General features: G+C 38.9%; 2 protein-coding genes across 3 annotated transcripts; both read right to left on the bottom strand.

The window, feature by feature from the left end:
• Nucleotides 1–242: 242 nt before the first annotated feature.
• Nucleotides 243–4,318, bottom strand: LOC144526827 (3-keto-steroid reductase/17-beta-hydroxysteroid dehydrogenase 7-like). Its single transcript, XM_078264499.1, has 9 exons — nucleotides 4,172–4,318; nucleotides 3,438–3,641; nucleotides 3,236–3,328; nucleotides 2,990–3,104; nucleotides 2,397–2,591; nucleotides 1,066–1,170; nucleotides 928–984; nucleotides 734–832; nucleotides 243–478 (listed from the first exon to the last, which is right to left on the bottom strand). The coding sequence occupies exons 1-9, from the start codon at nucleotides 4,204–4,206 to the stop codon at nucleotides 377–379; spliced, it is 1,005 nt and encodes a 334-aa protein (XP_078120625.1). The 5' UTR covers nucleotides 4,207–4,318; the 3' UTR covers nucleotides 243–376.
• A 643-nt stretch (nucleotides 4,319–4,961) lies between these two features.
• Nucleotides 4,962–17,150, bottom strand: ddr2b (discoidin domain receptor tyrosine kinase 2b). 2 transcript variants are annotated; one of them, XM_078264751.1, is made up of 17 exons: nucleotides 17,060–17,150; nucleotides 15,958–16,061; nucleotides 14,483–14,585; nucleotides 13,085–13,322; nucleotides 11,988–12,135; nucleotides 11,688–11,790; nucleotides 11,299–11,482; nucleotides 10,568–10,829; nucleotides 10,133–10,198; nucleotides 9,459–9,595; nucleotides 8,161–8,371; nucleotides 7,843–8,066; nucleotides 7,424–7,551; nucleotides 6,644–6,862; nucleotides 6,274–6,508; nucleotides 5,966–6,115; nucleotides 4,962–5,755 (listed from the first exon to the last, which is right to left on the bottom strand). In XM_078264751.1, exons 2-17 carry the CDS (start codon nucleotides 16,031–16,033, stop codon nucleotides 5,621–5,623), a joined length of 2,619 nt encoding a protein of 872 aa, XP_078120877.1. In that variant the 5' UTR covers nucleotides 16,034–16,061; nucleotides 17,060–17,150; the 3' UTR covers nucleotides 4,962–5,620. The 2 variants fall into 2 exon arrangements, with proteins under 2 accessions (XP_078120877.1, XP_078120878.1); XM_078264752.1 differs by having other exon boundaries at nucleotides 10,568–10,808.
• Nucleotides 17,151–18,158: the final 1,008 nt, after the last annotated feature.

Here is an 18,158-nt window from a genome sequence, read left to right as displayed (position 1 = left end):
CAGGGCAGGATAGGTCAGTGTAGAGAAAAGATCGCCGGTGCAACACAGATGTCCTTTTAGTTTTCTTTATTTAATAAGGTGCATAACAGTGACTAACGTTTCGATGTATTTTAGGGTGAGTTTGCGAATGACCAATCTTTTAAGATATAACACATATTTCCAACATTCATTTACTGTAGTAAATATGAAAAGGCATATGAGTCTGAAGAAAAGACAGAAAGAAAAGACACACGATTCAATGGTACAACTGGCAAGAAAAGAATAAGAGCACTTTTATTTTTCTTCATCACAAATTGCACACAACATTTGCATAGCAAAACCATCCATTACAAAAGACTCACTTCTACTCTATCTTACTGAGGTATTGTCCATTAGCTTACTTGTCTGCATTCCCCTCACTCTGTTTCCTTCTCACTACTTTCTCAAGTTCGAGAAGCTTTGAATAAAGGATCTCAGACATCTGTTCATCGATGTCCATCTGAAACGAGAACAAAAACACGCAGAAAATCTGAATTCATTACATGTAAATAAGGCAGACTGCATTAATCACATCTTCCAGTTTAAAACTTTTCAAGGTTTCCTGCTTGATATTCTATAAAAAGCATCTCAACTCACCCAGTCTCTCATTAATATTTGAATTACTATAATACTAAGATTCAGGTTACCTGAGGTTCACATAGAGCAGACTTGAGCAGTATAATGTCTGTGGAAGTAGTGGTCTCTGGTTACTCACCTGTCGAGGCTGAGTGTAGTTTTTTCCAAGTCCTGATGTTAAACTGTGATACTTTGCTCTTGGATCCAGAGACTCAGGGTTTTGAACAAATAACCAGTGCTGTGAAAAGCCAGAGCAGGACTTTGTGTTCACAGTGCATTCATTGTAGAGAGAGATTTTTATATAGACAGCAAAAGGACATGTCGACAACATACCAGCGCCTCTGCTCCGTTGTATGGTGTGAGTGTAAATGTGTTGGTAAAGATCCTAATCTGTTCACCACAGAAAAAAAATATATCATAATAACTCCAATCATGTTTAATAGAGATGAGTAGAATAAAAAGATCACTCACCAGCCACATGATGGGCATGATGAGGGTCCAGAAGAAGGAGGGGAGGATGCCATAGGTCAGATTAGTCATCACCAGTCCTGGACATATTACAGAGGAAAACAGCCCCTGTCACAAAGAGAAGAAGATGTTTATTTCACATAACAGATGATTGTTTAGGTTTCTTCTGATGTACAGTATCTGTTACTTTCTGAAGTTGAGAATGCTGTGGGAGTGGATTGTTCAGGCCTGCAAAAAACATTGTTAACTTATCTTATCTTTTAGATGTTGCCTTTCTTTAAATAACAATGTTCATTTGTTATACTGAAGTTGCATTGATGACACTGTATGGCATTCTATAACTGCCCTTTAATGTTTAATTTCTTATACTGCACTGTCAATTTTATTCTTGTCTTTTATGTTTTAATCTGCTTTTTTTTTTGTTTTTTTTAATCGTTTTCTAACTGCTCTTAAATGTTTTATGTAAAGCACTTTGAGTTGCCCTGTTGCTGAAATGTGCTATACAAATAAAGCTGCCTTGCCTTGCCTTATTTCAAGAAAACAGGGAGCTAAAGGGATTGTCAGAGATGTCTGTGTTCATTAAAAGTAAGTAAGTAAGTAAGTAAGTAAGTCTTGTTTACTTTCCCCTCATTACAGTCTTTCGGGCCTGGAAACCAGATGAATCTAATGCTCATGTTCCATTGCTCTGGCAGATATGTCTGGCCCTCCTCCCATTCAAACAGATTTACAGCCGTCTAGAACCTAAACGGGCCAATCAAGACCGTTTAACTCACATGGGGCGGGTGTAAGACAATGACTGACAACGTAATGTAGTAACGTAGTTACTTGACATAACTGGCACTGACAAACATCCAGACTAATATACATTTGTGAATTAGTCTAGCTATGCCAGGCTACAGTCTTCCATGACCAATGACTACTTTAAAAACATCAACTGCATACTGACTAAATACATGAAGCCACAGTTGTGGAGGACTCTCAACATTAAGAGGATTAAAGAAACCATGGGCATGCTCTGTAAAATCAAAAACGAAAAACTTGACCATAATCAAGTTTTTCGTATTTTTTTTGGTGCTTTTTCCAACGTTTTAAATTGTTAAATTTTTCTTCTACACATTTTCAGCGCTTGTTTCTACGTCCCATATTTTCTGATATAAAACAAAAATTGAAAATGGCTCAATGTGACCCGAAGTCAACACAACACTGGTGACTGCTCTTCCACCTAAACTTCCATGACCTTGTGAGATTTTGCAAAGGACTTGAATTTTGGAAAGTGGGTGGATGCTAATAGTCACTACTGTACCAGTAATCTGCGGACTGTGTGATAGACAAACCTGGCTGTTCTTGTGTCTGTTGAGTGCCAGGCTGAGCATGTCTGATGCGTACTTGGAGGAGCTGTAGGGTTCCGTCCCATTTCTGTGCTGAATGTCCTCGATGCTGAAGGCAGAGCGGCGGGCGTTACTCGAGGATGTCCACACTATCCTGGATGTTTGACCTCCCGGACACAGCAGGGGCTCCAGCTCCCTGATCTGGACCACAGAGACTAGGGCATCATTACTCTTGCATTATTTTCATTTGTCAGGTAATCAATTCACTGCCATAGCCAAAAACAGACATCTAGGTTTGCTTATTTCATCAAAGTTTCAAACAGGCCTATAGTACTATACCAAAACATGTATTTCTTTCACAATACATTACACAATACAACAGTTTTATTTTTTAACAAATGTATCTACATGCAGAAGCATATGCACAAACTAAATCCATCTGCAATACCATACTATATGCATAATACTACTTCACTATGTTGCAGCATATAATAAATAGCAACATATAATACTGAGGACTACTGTATATACACTATGTCAAATTAAGGTAATGGTTATCATATTTTAGATTTCATGTATGTGTACAGTCTGTGGTGTACCAGGAGAAAATGACCGAAGAGGTTGGTGGCAAAAACTTCCTGCAGGCCGTCTGAGTTGAGGCGGTCCTGTTGAGTCAAGAGACCCTCTGCTGTCGCAAACATGTTGATGACATTCCTGTAGTGAGAGGGTACACTATTACATGGATAATGGACAGGTTGCACTAGTATGCAGTTATGAAGCTTTAAACCATAATGAAATAAAAAAAATAGAAAGACCCAAATCAAAGCAAGGCTTTAGGATTTTACCTGGAGAACAGACCCTTGAACAAAGCTTTGACATCCACTTGTGGGTTGGGCATAATTCCTGCATTTAAATACAGAAAGTCAATTCTGTTGTACCTGTGGGAAAGCACAAATATGCATCAAAGATCAATCTCAATTCCATATTCATTGTTGAGGACGGGTATATCAACAGCATCATGACGTCAATGTATCTTAGAAACAGTACCTGGCCTTGAGCTCCTGAGCAGCAGTGAGCACTGACTGCACAGAGCCCACATCAAGGTGCAGTAAGTCAATATGTGCGTTGATGTGAGAGGTGAGGAGGGCAGAGCGGGCATCCTCGGCCCGCTTCATGTTTCTGCAGGCTAGACACAGAAGAAGCTGGCTATCCTCAGTCAGCAGCCTTTCACACAGGGCCAGGCCAATGCCGCTGAATAAAGTGACAGATGGCAGACAAACACAATGTAGACAAACTTCCCTTAAGGAACTGTGTGATCACAGATTTATATATAATAAATCAAATAGTAAACAAAGAAGACTTGGACTAATTGGAGAAGAAATAATAAAGGCAGACTATAAACATCTCTTCCTCCCACCATCATTCCCCCCACTATTGAGATCTTCAAGAGTCATCTTACAAGACACCTCATTAGCTTTTACCTGCCTAACTTAACCATTGTTACTATGGTTTATGTGAAACCTGTGCCTTTACTACTATTAGTATTATAATCGTTACTATTTATTTAAAGCATTACGGTCAGTTTATCATGGAGTTTGAAGCAATGAATCTCTCAACAGGAGGGATTCTTTCCCTCAGTGGCGATACAATGTTTCTGTCGCCTAGTTAACATATAGCCTACTCATTTACATTTCAGTGTTTATTAGCTCGTGAGAGATGTCACTTTCTAACATGACAAACAGTGTCTAACCATGGTTATAACGCAGTTTCAATTGACCCACCTGTTCGCGCCGGTTACAAGGACAACTTTCTCCATGTCTGACCAGAGCTAGCAGCGTCTGTAGGTAAAAACGGGATCGGGACAGTTATGAAGACTCTCTACCGGGGCAGCCCATCGCCCGATTCGGCAGAAAAAAAATTAGCCTATGTGCACGAGCAGCTACGTGGTGTGATTGGATGTCAACATACAACTGGCCAATCAGTTCCCACTACGGGGGCCGAAGAGGCCCACACGGTGAAAGAGCGCAACGGTTGAAAGTGTCGCATAGGAAAGTAACAGGAAAGATAAGTTGGCTTAGCTCAGCAATAAGAGCTGGCGTTTTCAGAGGCTCCTAATGTTATTACCAAAGTGAGACGTCTTTTGAGCGTATTTAACAAATATGTTATAGGGTCATTCTATTGTGTCTTGTATTTACTAAAAAGAAAGAATTAAAAAAATAAATCGACTCGTTTGCGAACATCACTATACATGTCAACTGTATAAGTGTCTAATAACCAGTGCTGGAAGAAGTACTCTAACCTTTTACTTAAGTAAAAATAGAATACTGCAGTGTAAAAAATACTGTGTTGCAAGTAAAAGCCCTGTATTTAAAATCTTACTTAAGTACAAAAGTATAATTTATTATCAAAAGTAAAAGGCTACTTATTATGCATTATTGGATAAACATGCATTCATGTTGACATCATTTTAATGTTGCAGCTGGTACAGGGGAGCTAATTTGAAGTACTTTATGTGCTGGGCATCTTAACCTGTGGTAATATAAAAAATGTGACAAACCTGACAAACAGTAGTAAATATTAATTGTCTTTATTTCCAGGGATCTTTGGTTTGACTTGGTTTGTTCTTTACTAGGCTACTATTCAACAATATACACATAGCCTACATATTTCTGCAAAAGGACGTAAATAAGTTTATAAAACATGTCAGTGAACTGCTGCAGCATAAAAACACCTGTCTCATCTAGACAACGGTCAGTATCATGCCATTTGTTCCCCCTTAAAAAGCAAAAATATAAACATTCATAAAAAGTCACACATTTGTATAGACATCCTCTAATAAATGTGCAATAAAATTAGATGTTTAGAAAATAAATTGAAAGAAAAATCACAATTGTGTTTTTAAATCTAGGATTACTATAGAGTACTCTATAAATAGACATAGCATAGGAAATAAAAAGAAATTAATAAATACACAAAGGAGTGAATTCACTGGGTGAACAGTGCTAATTTGTATATCTAAAACACAAGGCACTTTTCAAGTGTATACCTTCTCCTCATATCTTATTATATTATTTACAGCACCATTGTGGCACGCCAGCTAAAAACAAATGGTTACATTTGATGGGTTGTTTCTGATTTCAAATTAATCCCAAATAAATCCAGACTGAAGGGAGCAAATGTGACATGTACAGTGACAGTGCATGGCAAAGAGAAATGATCTGTTCCATTTGCTACGCCAGGCTCTCCATCAGCTGAGTGTGTATCTCTTGAAAGCTCGGCCTCTGCTTGGCGTTCCTCCTCCAGCAGCTCAGCATGAGATCATTGTAGACTCTGTCAGGACAACAGGGAGGCTTTGGCAGGTACACCTGGGAGCATGAGACAAGATATGAATGTAGGATTAATGGTTAAAAGGGCTGTGAGTAATATTTTTGCTAGATATTTCCAGCAAATTTGGCAGTGTGAGATACAGATGCATAGACAATATTGGTTACTTATGATTGCCACAAACAAAACAATGAGACCATAAACAGATTGTACTCCGGTAGATGGGTAGCCTAAACCTGCGTGATGCTCACCTGCTTGCCCTGGTCCCTGAAGTACTCGCCTGTGTTTTCAATGACCTGCTCGTCAGAGAGCTGGGAGTAGGGCTGCTTCTTACACAGAGTCAGAATCTCCCACAGAGTCACACCAAATGCCCACACGTCACTGGCCATGGTGAATTTACCCTGAGAGATCAAGACAACTTAAATCCAAATACAATCTAGCATAGACTTAATGTGGATGCTGGTTTGTACACTTGTAATAATTATTTGAATTATTATTAAATAGTACACTTGTTCCTTGTGTTTTCTTCCACATGTCCCCAGCTCTCCACAACACTCACCAGTAGGATGCTCTCCCAGGACATCCAGCGAATGGGCAGGACGGCCCGGCCCTGGATCCTGTAGTAGTCCCCTCTATACAGGTTCCGACTCATGCCGAAATCAGCTATCTTTATGGTGTAGTTCTTACCCACCAGGCAGTTGCGTGTCGCCAGATCACGGTGGACAAAGTTGAGAGAGGACAAGTACTTCATTCCAGATGCAATCTGCACAGCCATGCCAATGAGTTTACTATAACTAAAGAGCAGAGAAGACCACAGTGAAAGATAATACAAGTCATAAGTACAGTGTACTTATAGATGTAATGTCTAGTTGGCTCTATACATTCATCCAAGATAATCATTACAATTTAATGTCAAGATATGAACCTACCTGACCATACTCTCCCCCTCTTTTTCCTCTTGTTCTGTCTTGTCTTCATCAGCAGCCTCTTTCAGTCTGAGATTGCAGAGGAACTGGTTCAGGTCTCCATTTTCCATGTACTCAGTGATCATACACAGTGGGTCTGTGTCCACACACACCGCCAGCAGACGAACAATGTTGGGGTCCCTCAGCCGAGACATGATTCGGATCTCCTTCAGGAAGTCATTCCTGCAGCACAGCAGGGACAAACAACTGTAATTTATCGCTTGATTGACGACTGACTGAATAATAGCAAACAGCTTGGGACTAATACACCGTTGTCTTTTTTTTTAATTAACCCTCTGAGGTCTAAGGGCATTTTCACATATCTTCTTAAATTTTCCTTTTTAATGTATTTGCATATAATTGATCCCCATGTGTTTCATATCAAAATGTTCAGAACAAACTCAGCTTTCTGTATAGTAATGCCCAAATTTTTTCTAGAGCAATGTGTAAGGAGATAATTTGGCGCTAAAGCTGCAAGGTTGATGTTGGCTTTTTTAAAGTCCTCAAATCTTTTTTGAAAACAAACCTTAACTTATGATGTGTTGTACAAATTGTTTCAGTGCTTGAAATTAGTTTACCAAAGTCTTATAGTCTATATATGATTAAAACAGTAAATAAATGTCTGAAATAAAATTTTGTAATATCACTTTTTGAGTAGGAGTTTTGTCAAACATTGTTTGAAACACGCCGGTGCGTCTTTCGTCCTCAGAGGGTTAAACAAAAAAAGTTACCACCTGCTTTTACCTTGCATTCTTGTTGGCATCTTCCCGCAGTGTTTTCACAGCAACCAGCAGGGGTGACTCAATGTTTCCCTCTATAGACAAATCCTCATCCAAAAAGTCCTGCATGCCCTCTGCCTCACACAAGTGCACCTGTTTTACAAAAGTGCCTTGTTAGTCCATCATCCACTTGGCACCACTTGAAACCATCTGTTTAACTCTGTTTAATACCACTAAGTGTTGCCTATTTGTCAGCGTGTACTGTATAGTCATTGCATTTCACACTCATGCTTTTACCACATAGCAATAACTCTCATTCAGTCTTTAAATGAGAGCTATAAAGATACATCAACATCATTTTCGTAAAGAGGGAGAGGGCAGCCAGATGAATATAATACCAAATTAATGCCAACAAAGATTAGAGCTACAAAAGTGAATATATACTTCTCCAAACTGGCCCTCTCCCAGTTTCTCCTTGAACGTGAGCTTGTGTCTGGGGAACTCTCTCATGGATGAATCTGTGCCAGCAAAAAGATTCATGTCGACAGCTGTGATGGAGTAGGTGCTACTGTCTGAAGACTCCTGGAGGCTGATGATGTCTGCCTCCGCATAGTGGGGGGCACCGTCTGCACCACTGGCTGCGAGGGCTCTACAGGAGGTGCTCGGTCCTGATGTGGTGCACACACAAATACACACACTACAGCAGCTATAGCTATAGCCGACCTCTGCAGCATTTATTGCATTGTGCTTTTACCAACTTACCGAGGTGTTCAGCGGACTGAGCAAACTCGGGTAGTTTCCGGATAAGGCGGGAAGGCTCCTGGTAGTCGGAGCAGAGGGGGAAGATTCTCTCATAGGTGGAGTTGGAGGTGGAGCCACTCTCGCTGGACAGAGAGGAGTGGTGGGAGGAGAAGGCCTGGGTCTGGACCGCAAGACGAGCTGTGAGCTCATCATCCAGCAGGCGGCGGGATGCCTGTGGAAGAAAGTGTGTGAGAGTTGAAGTCAGTTATTTGTTGTTTATGTCAAATATTCTGTGAGAGAATTTTCCTCTTACATGGTTGCTAGAGGACATCAGTGTTGGCTGTCAGATTTTCCAAATAGAAAGGGGACATACTTGGATATAAGCAGTATTTGTGACTGAGGAAAAGGAGAAGTTGTCCGCACACTAAAATGTGCAAACTCCCCAAAATGTTTTATTCATGGGACTTTTGGACCTACAAGGTTATGAGTCATAGGAGTGCCATCCTTAATTTCCTTCGGGATTAAATAAAGTATCTCTATCTATCTCTATCTCTAAAAAGAATAAATCTGTAAAACAATAAGACAATAAATATATAAAGAGATATAAAAGAAATATAAAGACAGAAAGCAAAAGCAAAAGGGAAATAAATAAATGACATATTAAAATAATAATGAAAAATGAAAAATATACAGAAGAAATAGAGTAATTTACATGCAAAAATGTATAACAACTATAAATATATATTTTAAAAAAAATGCATGAACATGAAACTGAAATAAAAACAAGCACATTAGAAATTAGATTAAAATGCTTTATATTTTGTCATTTGTCTTTATATTTCCACCTTTTTTATTTACTATTTAATCTTTCAGTTAATTTCTCTTTATATTTCCACATTTATTTTCTTATTCTTTTACAGATGTATTCTTTTTTATGGCACTCCTATGACTCCATACATACAAGGTCTTCATCAGGCAAACTCCCAGGTGAACATAAAGCAGGCTATATACACAGACAAAAAAATAACAGCTGCACCTATCACACAAAACAAAATAATAACAACAATTCACTGTGCACATAAAAAAGCACATATGCTTATGTCCTACAGAATGATATGTCCAATCCCTCATTTAAACCCTGGAGTGACACAGTGTTTAATGCATGAACCAAAAATGTTTCATGTTTTTTCTCCAGATCATAACCTATTTTTTTTTTTGCAGTTCATTTCAGCTCATGAAGCTGTTTTATAAAAACTATAATAAACAACTGATTTGTTTTGTCTCATACAAATTAATTGAAAAAAATACTCTCTTCTCACCTTCTCAAGCATCTTTTGCCAGACCTGCCTCCACAGGGTGATGACTATGATAGCCAATAGGATGGCGATGATAGCCACCAAGCAGCCAATCAGGATCCTGGTATTGCTGTCATCCAATTTATGAGTAGGATCATCTCCTAGCCAGATGAGAGTTGTGAGTTAAGGTGGATTTGATTTAATCCCATATTTATATTCTCACTGCATAATCCCCTTCATATCCCATTACAACTACAGTAACAAGTGACATTTATTTCAGTGATTAGTCATTTATGATGCTATCAGCAGGGGGCACTGTTTAAGCAGGAAACATTTTAGTTAAACCATCTTTGAAACAGAGCAATTACATACACCTTTAGACTGTAATAAATCCATGACACCAATACAAGCTTTATTAGGAAAATTCAAAAATGAATGATCTCCTAAATAAAAATAGTTCTTGACTATATTTGTGGTTGGCTGAAGATCAGAATCAGAATCAGAAAAAATTCTGATTATGCTAAGATTATAAGATTATGCTCAGCCTGTTTTTTGTTTAGCACCACTTCCCAGCAGCCATATATCAAACCAGCCTGCACTCCCTCCTGCCAGCATTTTTCTCCACTGCCCGACGGTCACTTCACTAAAATAACAACCACTACTTAAAGAAAAAAAGAACCATAAAGGGTTTATCTGACCTGGCAGTGTGTTTGTGGGGTGTCCGTGTTTGCGAGCAGTCAGAGATGTGTTGTACACGGCTGAGCCTTTGAGAGAAAGAAAAAGACAAAGCTGAAGGATATAAGGTCAAACAGGACGCAGCTTTGGTGCAGTAAACACGCCGGCAGTTAAAGAGTCAATATACTGCATTTCGGTTTCAAGACATTTTTTTCTTGTTTTGTTTTTTTTGGGTTGTTTCCTTGTTATTCTGTTTTATACGTAGATATGTTTATGTTTATTTTATTTTCCTGTATGTGTCATGAAATGTTTTAATATTGTCTGATTAAATGTTGTTTTGGAACCCAGGAAGACTAGCTGGTCTAGACGTCAGCTGATGAACTAAACTAAACATTTACATTGTAGTCGACAAAAGCCCCTTTAAATGGGACACCTATTCAACACTGACACTGACTTACCTGACTGGAAGGCCACCTCACTAAACAGCATCCAAACGTCACTGAAGTGAAAACGGCATTTGATGGCGCTGGCTGTGCGGTCCCCGAGGGACACAGTGACAAAACGGGCGCTTTGGCTCATGCGGTCGACAGTGGGCCTGAATGTCACCGGGTCAGCCTCCCAGTCTGATCCTGACCGGAAGTAACAGGTGGCCTGTCTGAACATCCTCACCCCTCGGCTAAACATGTTATTACAGTGAACCTGTGGAGGTGGGATATGTAACTAAAAGCAAGCATAATCAAAGTATTAAAAACTGTATCTCGCAAATAGTCAATTATCCTGTTAATATCCACAAAAAATATGCATATTTTTCTCTACCTATGACCATGATGACTAAATGGGTGCAGATGCTCCAAACAGTAATAATCAAAGGGGAAGACGATGCAGGAGCAAGTGAACTGATGACTAATCTGTCTTGCTGTGCTGTAGCTGAAGAACATTATCTCTGATCTCTGGCCACTGCATGTACCCATGACAAAAGGGGCTAATTATACAGAGAATGTCATTTTCACACTACAAAGCTATTTTGCATCCTTTTGTATATTTTATGTCTCAATAAAATTTGCAGCTTTTACAGAAGATGGGTGCTTGCCCGGCAGTATAGTGTTGGCTCAGCAACATAAAAAATATATTCCACTTTTCCACGATTAAGCTGTTCAGTGAAGTTCTCCCCTGCATCCTGACTCCTTACCTTCATGGATGTGAAGTTTCGGACATGGTCAAACTCAAAAATCATCTCCACGTAACCTTTAGGGAGGCTCTTGTTGTTCCAGCCCACGTAGTCGTACCCTGGCCACATGGCGTATATGTGGCTGTGGAGAAAATCATCCAGACCCCAGGTTCCATCCGTCAGCTGGCCGAGGCCCTTTGTCAGTCTAGTGGAGGGATGGATGGATGGAAGAAATGAAGAAAGAAAACAGCATTTAAATTTCTATTCACTGAGGAGTGCAGAGATTTTTTAAATTCATAACAGCTAACAAATCACATCTTAAATCAGTTTTATTAACTGCACTCACACGGGGTGAGCAAAATAATAATAATGATCAAAATAAGCCGTAATTGTGGCAGTAAAATCCAGACCTATCAGCTGATGCTCCATCATACACAGAGTCATTAAAGTAGACATCCAGGCCTCTGTAGATCATTTGGTGCCCATCTGGAATGCTATAAGACGTCAGGCCATCTACAGGAGGCAGGTCAAAGGTCAGAGATTTACTCACCACATGCTTATAAGATATTATGACAATACTGAAACTGGTAAATTATGGATATGGATAAGGAAATATGGACTTTTGGTTATTAAAAAAAAGATAAACTAAGTGTTGCTAATGCAACCAGGTAACGATGTTGCACTCTGTATAATGGAAAGCAATGACTAACCCAGCCATTCACAGCCGTAGAGCTCCACTCTCATACAAACGATCATGGAGTGGTCTGTCACAGGCATAAAGCGGACAAAACGAGCAATGATAGGAGGCTCCAGATCCTTCAGCACCACATCATATGCATTCCTGTTCCCCTCAATGACCTGGCAGAGGAGACGCGGATGACATGAATAAGACTGACTGAGTGAAACCTGTCAGCACATATGTGTGATTGTCAAAACAAATGTAAAACCTAGACAAATCTGTAAATAAATTGGTTCCCTTTATCTCATGCCAGCGCTGTTGCTAGTTCAGCTGTTTCTTAATTTCCCATAAACTCTGCTTCTGTCTGCTGCAAAGAAGATGTTATCTTCTTGTCATCTCTTGCCAGTGGTGGAGGACGTTTTCAGATCAGATCCTTTACATTAGTAAAAGTAGCAATACAGTGATATAAAGATTACAGGTAAAATTCCTGCACTGAAAAAGTTACTAGAAAAAGTAGCTAATTTTAACTATTTCATATATTGTTGTCATCTATTACATTGCAACACATTTGATAAGCTCAGCATATGTCTTATATGTCAAACTAGTAAGAAACACTGTTAAATAAATCTAGAGGTGTAAAAAGTATAATATTTCCCTCTGAAATGTAATAAAAATAAACTACAGTAGTAAAAAGTCCTTATTAAAGTACAAGTACCTAAAAAATATTATATTATTATTGATAGTATTAAGTCAAATACAGTACTTGAGCAAATATACTTAGTTACATTTGACCACCTTGTTACAATTATTATGAATTAGTGTCATAATGTTAGGTTAAACCGCTATAACTTATTAACACTACTGTCTGTGTTTTTGTCCCCTCATCTAATTTAATTCACATATATAAATAAGCTACCTGTTTGAAAACTGTAAATACTGTGATGTGCAAAGTCAACCCAGTCTCTAGAGGCCCTCCTGTCATGGCAATTTTTGCTCCAGCCTTCAACTGCACCTGATGCAACATGTCCACATGTTATGACATGTGATAACATGTCCACCTACATTGAATAATACATGCACGTCTGGAATTTGAAACAATGACAGACAGTAATATCTAGACATGCTCACCTGCCTTCCCTTCCTATCATGCCAGCCCACCCAGTTGCTGCCATCGCGGCTGTACTTGATCCTGTATCGTTGGGCAAACTCATTACCCATGCCGTCGGCGTGGCGACCTTGGGTGCCCACCAGTGTGATGAAGTGCAGTGAACGCAGGTCCACCTGGAGATACTCTTTGAGGCCATCCGGCTCTGACATGATGTCAGGACACCAGGCCCCGTCACCGTCTCCGTTGTCTAAGTCAAGTCTGAAAAGGAGGAAGAAATAAGAGAGGAGACGGGAGGAGAAGGGAAGGGAAAAGAGTTCAGGTAGGTACGAGAGGAGCATGATAATTAAAAGATAGAGATAGATAAAAGGGGAAAGATGTTGAATCATGAGGAAGAAGTTATACATAATTCACATTTGCATGAGAACATCTTTCACTACTCTGTATTGCTGTTGGACAACAGCTGGTAAAGCAGCACTATAATTATTCAACATGGAGCCAGCTCATGAAACTTTCACATATGCTGAGCTTCAAATTTAATTCCTGACCTTGGAAAAAGCAGTTGACCAAACAATCTCACCTTAAGGTCCATTTAGTAGCTGTTCTGGCAATATGATCTCATGGGAAGGCGTATAAATACCAAGCCCCTTATAGGGTCTATGCATTTTAAGCTTTTTGTGTGTCATTTAACACCCCGTTTTCAATTTAATTCAAACAAAACTTCTTGGTAAAGTTTAGGAAAAGATCTTGGTTTGGGTTAAAAGAAGTAAATGTAAATGTTTGTTAAATATATGTACAGTATGTAAGTTAAATAGTCAACATAAATAAATCAAATTTGACTTTTGGTATCACACCTCTGTTTGTTTGACCCATCCCTACACGGAGTTTCTCGCTCTTTATACTACGTCACAATAAAGTATATGTCAGCAGAGACTAAATGTTGTGAAATGACATGCGAAAAGCAACGAATGCGTAGTGATAACACACAAAATGACTTTAAATGAACTTGCTTATATTCATATGCCATTTGGTGATACCAAGCTGGAGCACAATCCATCTGCTGATGAAAATCACACGATTTGATCAAAAGCTCCAGAACAACAACTCAATGGACCTTGAGATAACATTGTTTCATCAACTTTCACATAATGCTGTTTGCAACACTAATTCAAAAGGCAGTCTTTTGAAACCAAAGAAGTGGTACATTTGGGTTGAATAGAAGAAGAATTTTCACTTAAAAAGAAACAAAACTTTACAGATGATCACTAAAGAAGACTAGAAAAGACTATAAAATATTGCTTACATTGGAATTACATTTGAGTAAACACCCTGCAGGCTCTCTAACTTACTAATGACAGGTTTAAAATATGCAAATGAAACTGAATAAAGATATGAGAAAAGAAATGTATCATCAAACATGCCTGCCAAATCTTGCAGCAGTTGACTCAGACCACTGACTAGAGGCAGAGATGTCCTCGTCCTGAATCTGCCCACCGGTCATTCCGAGAGGATATCGACAGATTTCTATAAACACATGAAGCATAACAGATACACATGCTGCTCACATTAAGAATTGTGTGAGACTTGTATTCTTTCACATGCCATGAGTTTTTATCCTTTTTGTGTTTTTTTTTGTTGCAGGATGTGAGAAATGAGGGTAAACTAAGTGGTCAGGTCTCATCCCTCCCTCCCAGTCCCCTTCCTGCAGCCCTGCAAGGCCTCTGAAGCCAAACAGAGGCATCACTGTGTAGGTGCTAGTCTGAGCAAAATGAGATGGGAGTGACCTCTGAGCTGCCTGCTCTCCATTTTTCACAATATTTCATAATCTATACCAGAGCCACGTGAGAGACATTTTTTACTTTTAAAGCCCTGGCTTCTGCTGGGCATTAACTCTTATGTAATAAAATGAATTTGGCAGCAACAGATGCTCCATTATAGTGTTAATATGATTCAGTGACCACACTGTACATCTGCTCACTGCATCTACCAGAGTGTCACTGTTTATTCTTACCATCTCTACCTGGCAATTAAGGGACGTCTGTGTTTTATTCACCTTCCCACACCGAAAGCCTGACATGTACTTTCTGAGAGCAGCATAACAAATAAGCCTTTTACTATGAAAATATTCTAAGTGGGAAAGTCAAATGAGAGCATTTGTGTGTGTGTGTGTGTTACCTACAACTACGCCTACAAATTTTCAATTTTTTTTTCCAAGAATGCCCCCTGCTTGTGAAAGGTCTGCCTGTTCTGGGGATATTTGCTGTCTGACCATTAGGTAAACCACATACACACATGGACGCACGCACGCACGCATGCACGCATGCACCCACACCCACACACAAACACACACACACACACACACACACACACACACACACACACACACACACACACACACACACACACACAACATTACATTCTTGCATTAAGCCCACCCACCTAAAACTGCTTTCCTTCTCCATCTTGTCAACATGCGTATCCCTCAGGAATATGAGGAGGTTATTTTGAGCTTATATATGACATATCCATTCCTTTAAGAACTCATCCTTTTCTTTTTTGATGGAATAGGATTGATTTGTGTGTGTTTTCATCTGATTTTTTCATCTTTAACAGTATGTTGATTGTTTGAGACCAATTAAAAAAAACAAAATAACAAAAAACACATTGACTGGCTCATACTTCAATCACACATTAAAAACTTAACCTACGTCAAATAACAGTAAACTTATATTATTGATTCTCTGACTGGCACATGCATTTCCATTTACAGTAAAACGTTGAGGTGTGATCCCTGCAACAACCAACACGTCTTACCAGTGTTCTTGAGAGAGATATTGAACCCCTATCTGTTTTGAGAAAGAACGACATGGATGTAAAATACCAATGTCTACTGTACCTGGGTTTACTTGAGATTGTACAGAAGCAGCCAGCAGGATAACGACAACATGGTGTGAGATCTGTTGAACCTTCATGACCTTCTCTTTTCAAGGAGCCGCACACCTAAAAGGTTGTAGATCAGGGCTTGAGATTAGGAGTACAACTTACTGTAACTATTATTTAGGTTTTCATATATCATGTCAGCAAAGTCTTCACAGCAAATCCTGTTCTTTATATTTAAATTTCAGATGATTTAAAGGAATCAAAGGTTTTATTTGCCACATACACAAACAATATGTGTGCAGGAATGCAGGGTGGCATACTCTTAAAGCTGCGCTAAAAGACTAGTGTGCGGTAAATAATAAGAATTACATTATAAGAGTTAAGAAATAATTAAATATAGAAATATAAAAGATAAAGCATTTCAATAATATAAGTGTTACATTTCAAGTGCTACATTTTTCAGATGTTACAAATAGTTATATAGAGCTGGACAGCCCTAAAACCTACAGTGGTAAATGTACACACAGTCCTCCTTGTAGACCAGAGTCTTGCTCTCTCCCACCACAGTACCTGCATTTTATTTACCTTGTAAAAGCCCTGTGGAGGTCTCAGTGACTTATGGCTCTAACACACTATGGTATACTCTACTACAAGTTAGACCACTGTTCACAAACTGCACTTACAGTCTTTCACGTGGTGAGTTCACCAAAGATTTGGTGGGGACAATGTCGTCTGTGTCAGTGTGATTTGTATAGAATGTAGTTTTACTGTAGTATATTGCATTATGAGGGAAAACCCATGTCTGTAATGCATTTTTCAGCAGAGTTTCCATTTCTGGAGAGCTGACATGATGATCGCTGACTAACGTTCTAGTGGAATAATTTTTTTCAGTCTATTTTTGAGGTACCATTTAAAACAATACAAATAAAATCCAAATAAAGCACAAATACTGCACCTTACTTCACCTTCATATTTTTCTTAAACCTGTAAAATGAATTTTCCTGTATGATGTCACTCTCTATACTGAGCTGAACTGACGTAAACTTCCTTCAAAGTCAATGTGGACACTGGGGTTACAGTAATAGCAACATATGAGAAAAAATATGGATTTGACTTACTTTTGCAAGTTCTTCTCTCGTTATTATGAAACCATCTGTCTGTGGGGATATTCCACATCGACTGTGACTTGATGCATTCAGCACTGAGTCGCTGACCCCTTCTTCCTCTGAAGGACTGGGAATGGAAAAGAGAGAGAGAGAGAGAGAGAGAGAGAGAGAGAGAGAGAGAGAGAGAGAGAGGGAGAGAGGAAACGAAGGCTGATGTAACAGTCTTTCTGGCCGGAGGAAAGACACAGAGAAAATAACAAGCTTTGGGATTTTGAGGTGAGGCCAAAATCCCAGAATTCCACCTGATCCACAAATGGTTTCAATTATGGCCCGCAGATGCAGCTGAGAGCAGCAGTATCTGGCAGATTCTACATAGAGCTACTGACAAAAACAAACTGAAGTTCATTTTTCTGCAGAGGAGAACCTGCTAATTAGAGAGGGAGACATGTTTCAGAAAAAAAATATCACTGCATATAAACAAGATGAATCACAGCTGGGATTAAAAGTAAAACTGACACAGCCGCTAAAGCGGAAAGGAGGCAGATGCTTGTTTTTAATCAGAATCAGAATGGTGTGGTAGCATAGAAAAGCACACAGTAGCTATGTAAATTATGTGCAGATGTCTCCTAACTTTTTCTATGTCATATAACATTTACAATTCAAAACTTACAATAGGAACAGTTCATAATTAATTCATTTTCCATTATTTAAGTACCCTAAACTGGCGTAAATTTAACAGAATTAAACACTGAAAAAGTTTTATTTTCTACTCACAGTCATTTAAAACTGCTGCTGCAGCAACAAGTGACAATATTTCTTCAGGATGTTATGTGTGAAAACCTATGGCAAAACAAAGAGCGATGTAAATTTAATGGCAACAGAAAAAAGAGACTTTCATTACTATTCTAGGCTATAGTCAAAGTCACATTCTTTTTGTTTTAACACACTTACTTATCTTGAAACAATAACACTTTAAAGGGTTTTCAGTAGGCCACATCTGATGATCCCTGACTGCTAACTGCTAATCAATAAATATCTTTAATGATTATACAGATGTAATTACATGGCATCTTGTAAAATAGCTCATACCCATGTTTCTAGTCGTTGTGCT

The sequence above is a fragment of the Sander vitreus genome, chromosome 12, assembly GCF_031162955.1.
Source record: "Sander vitreus isolate 19-12246 chromosome 12, sanVit1, whole genome shotgun sequence".
Taxonomy (NCBI): Eukaryota; Metazoa; Chordata; class Actinopteri; order Perciformes; family Percidae; genus Sander; species Sander vitreus.
Note: the sequence above shows the minus strand (reverse complement) of the source record. Positions and strands in the feature narration are given on the sequence as shown.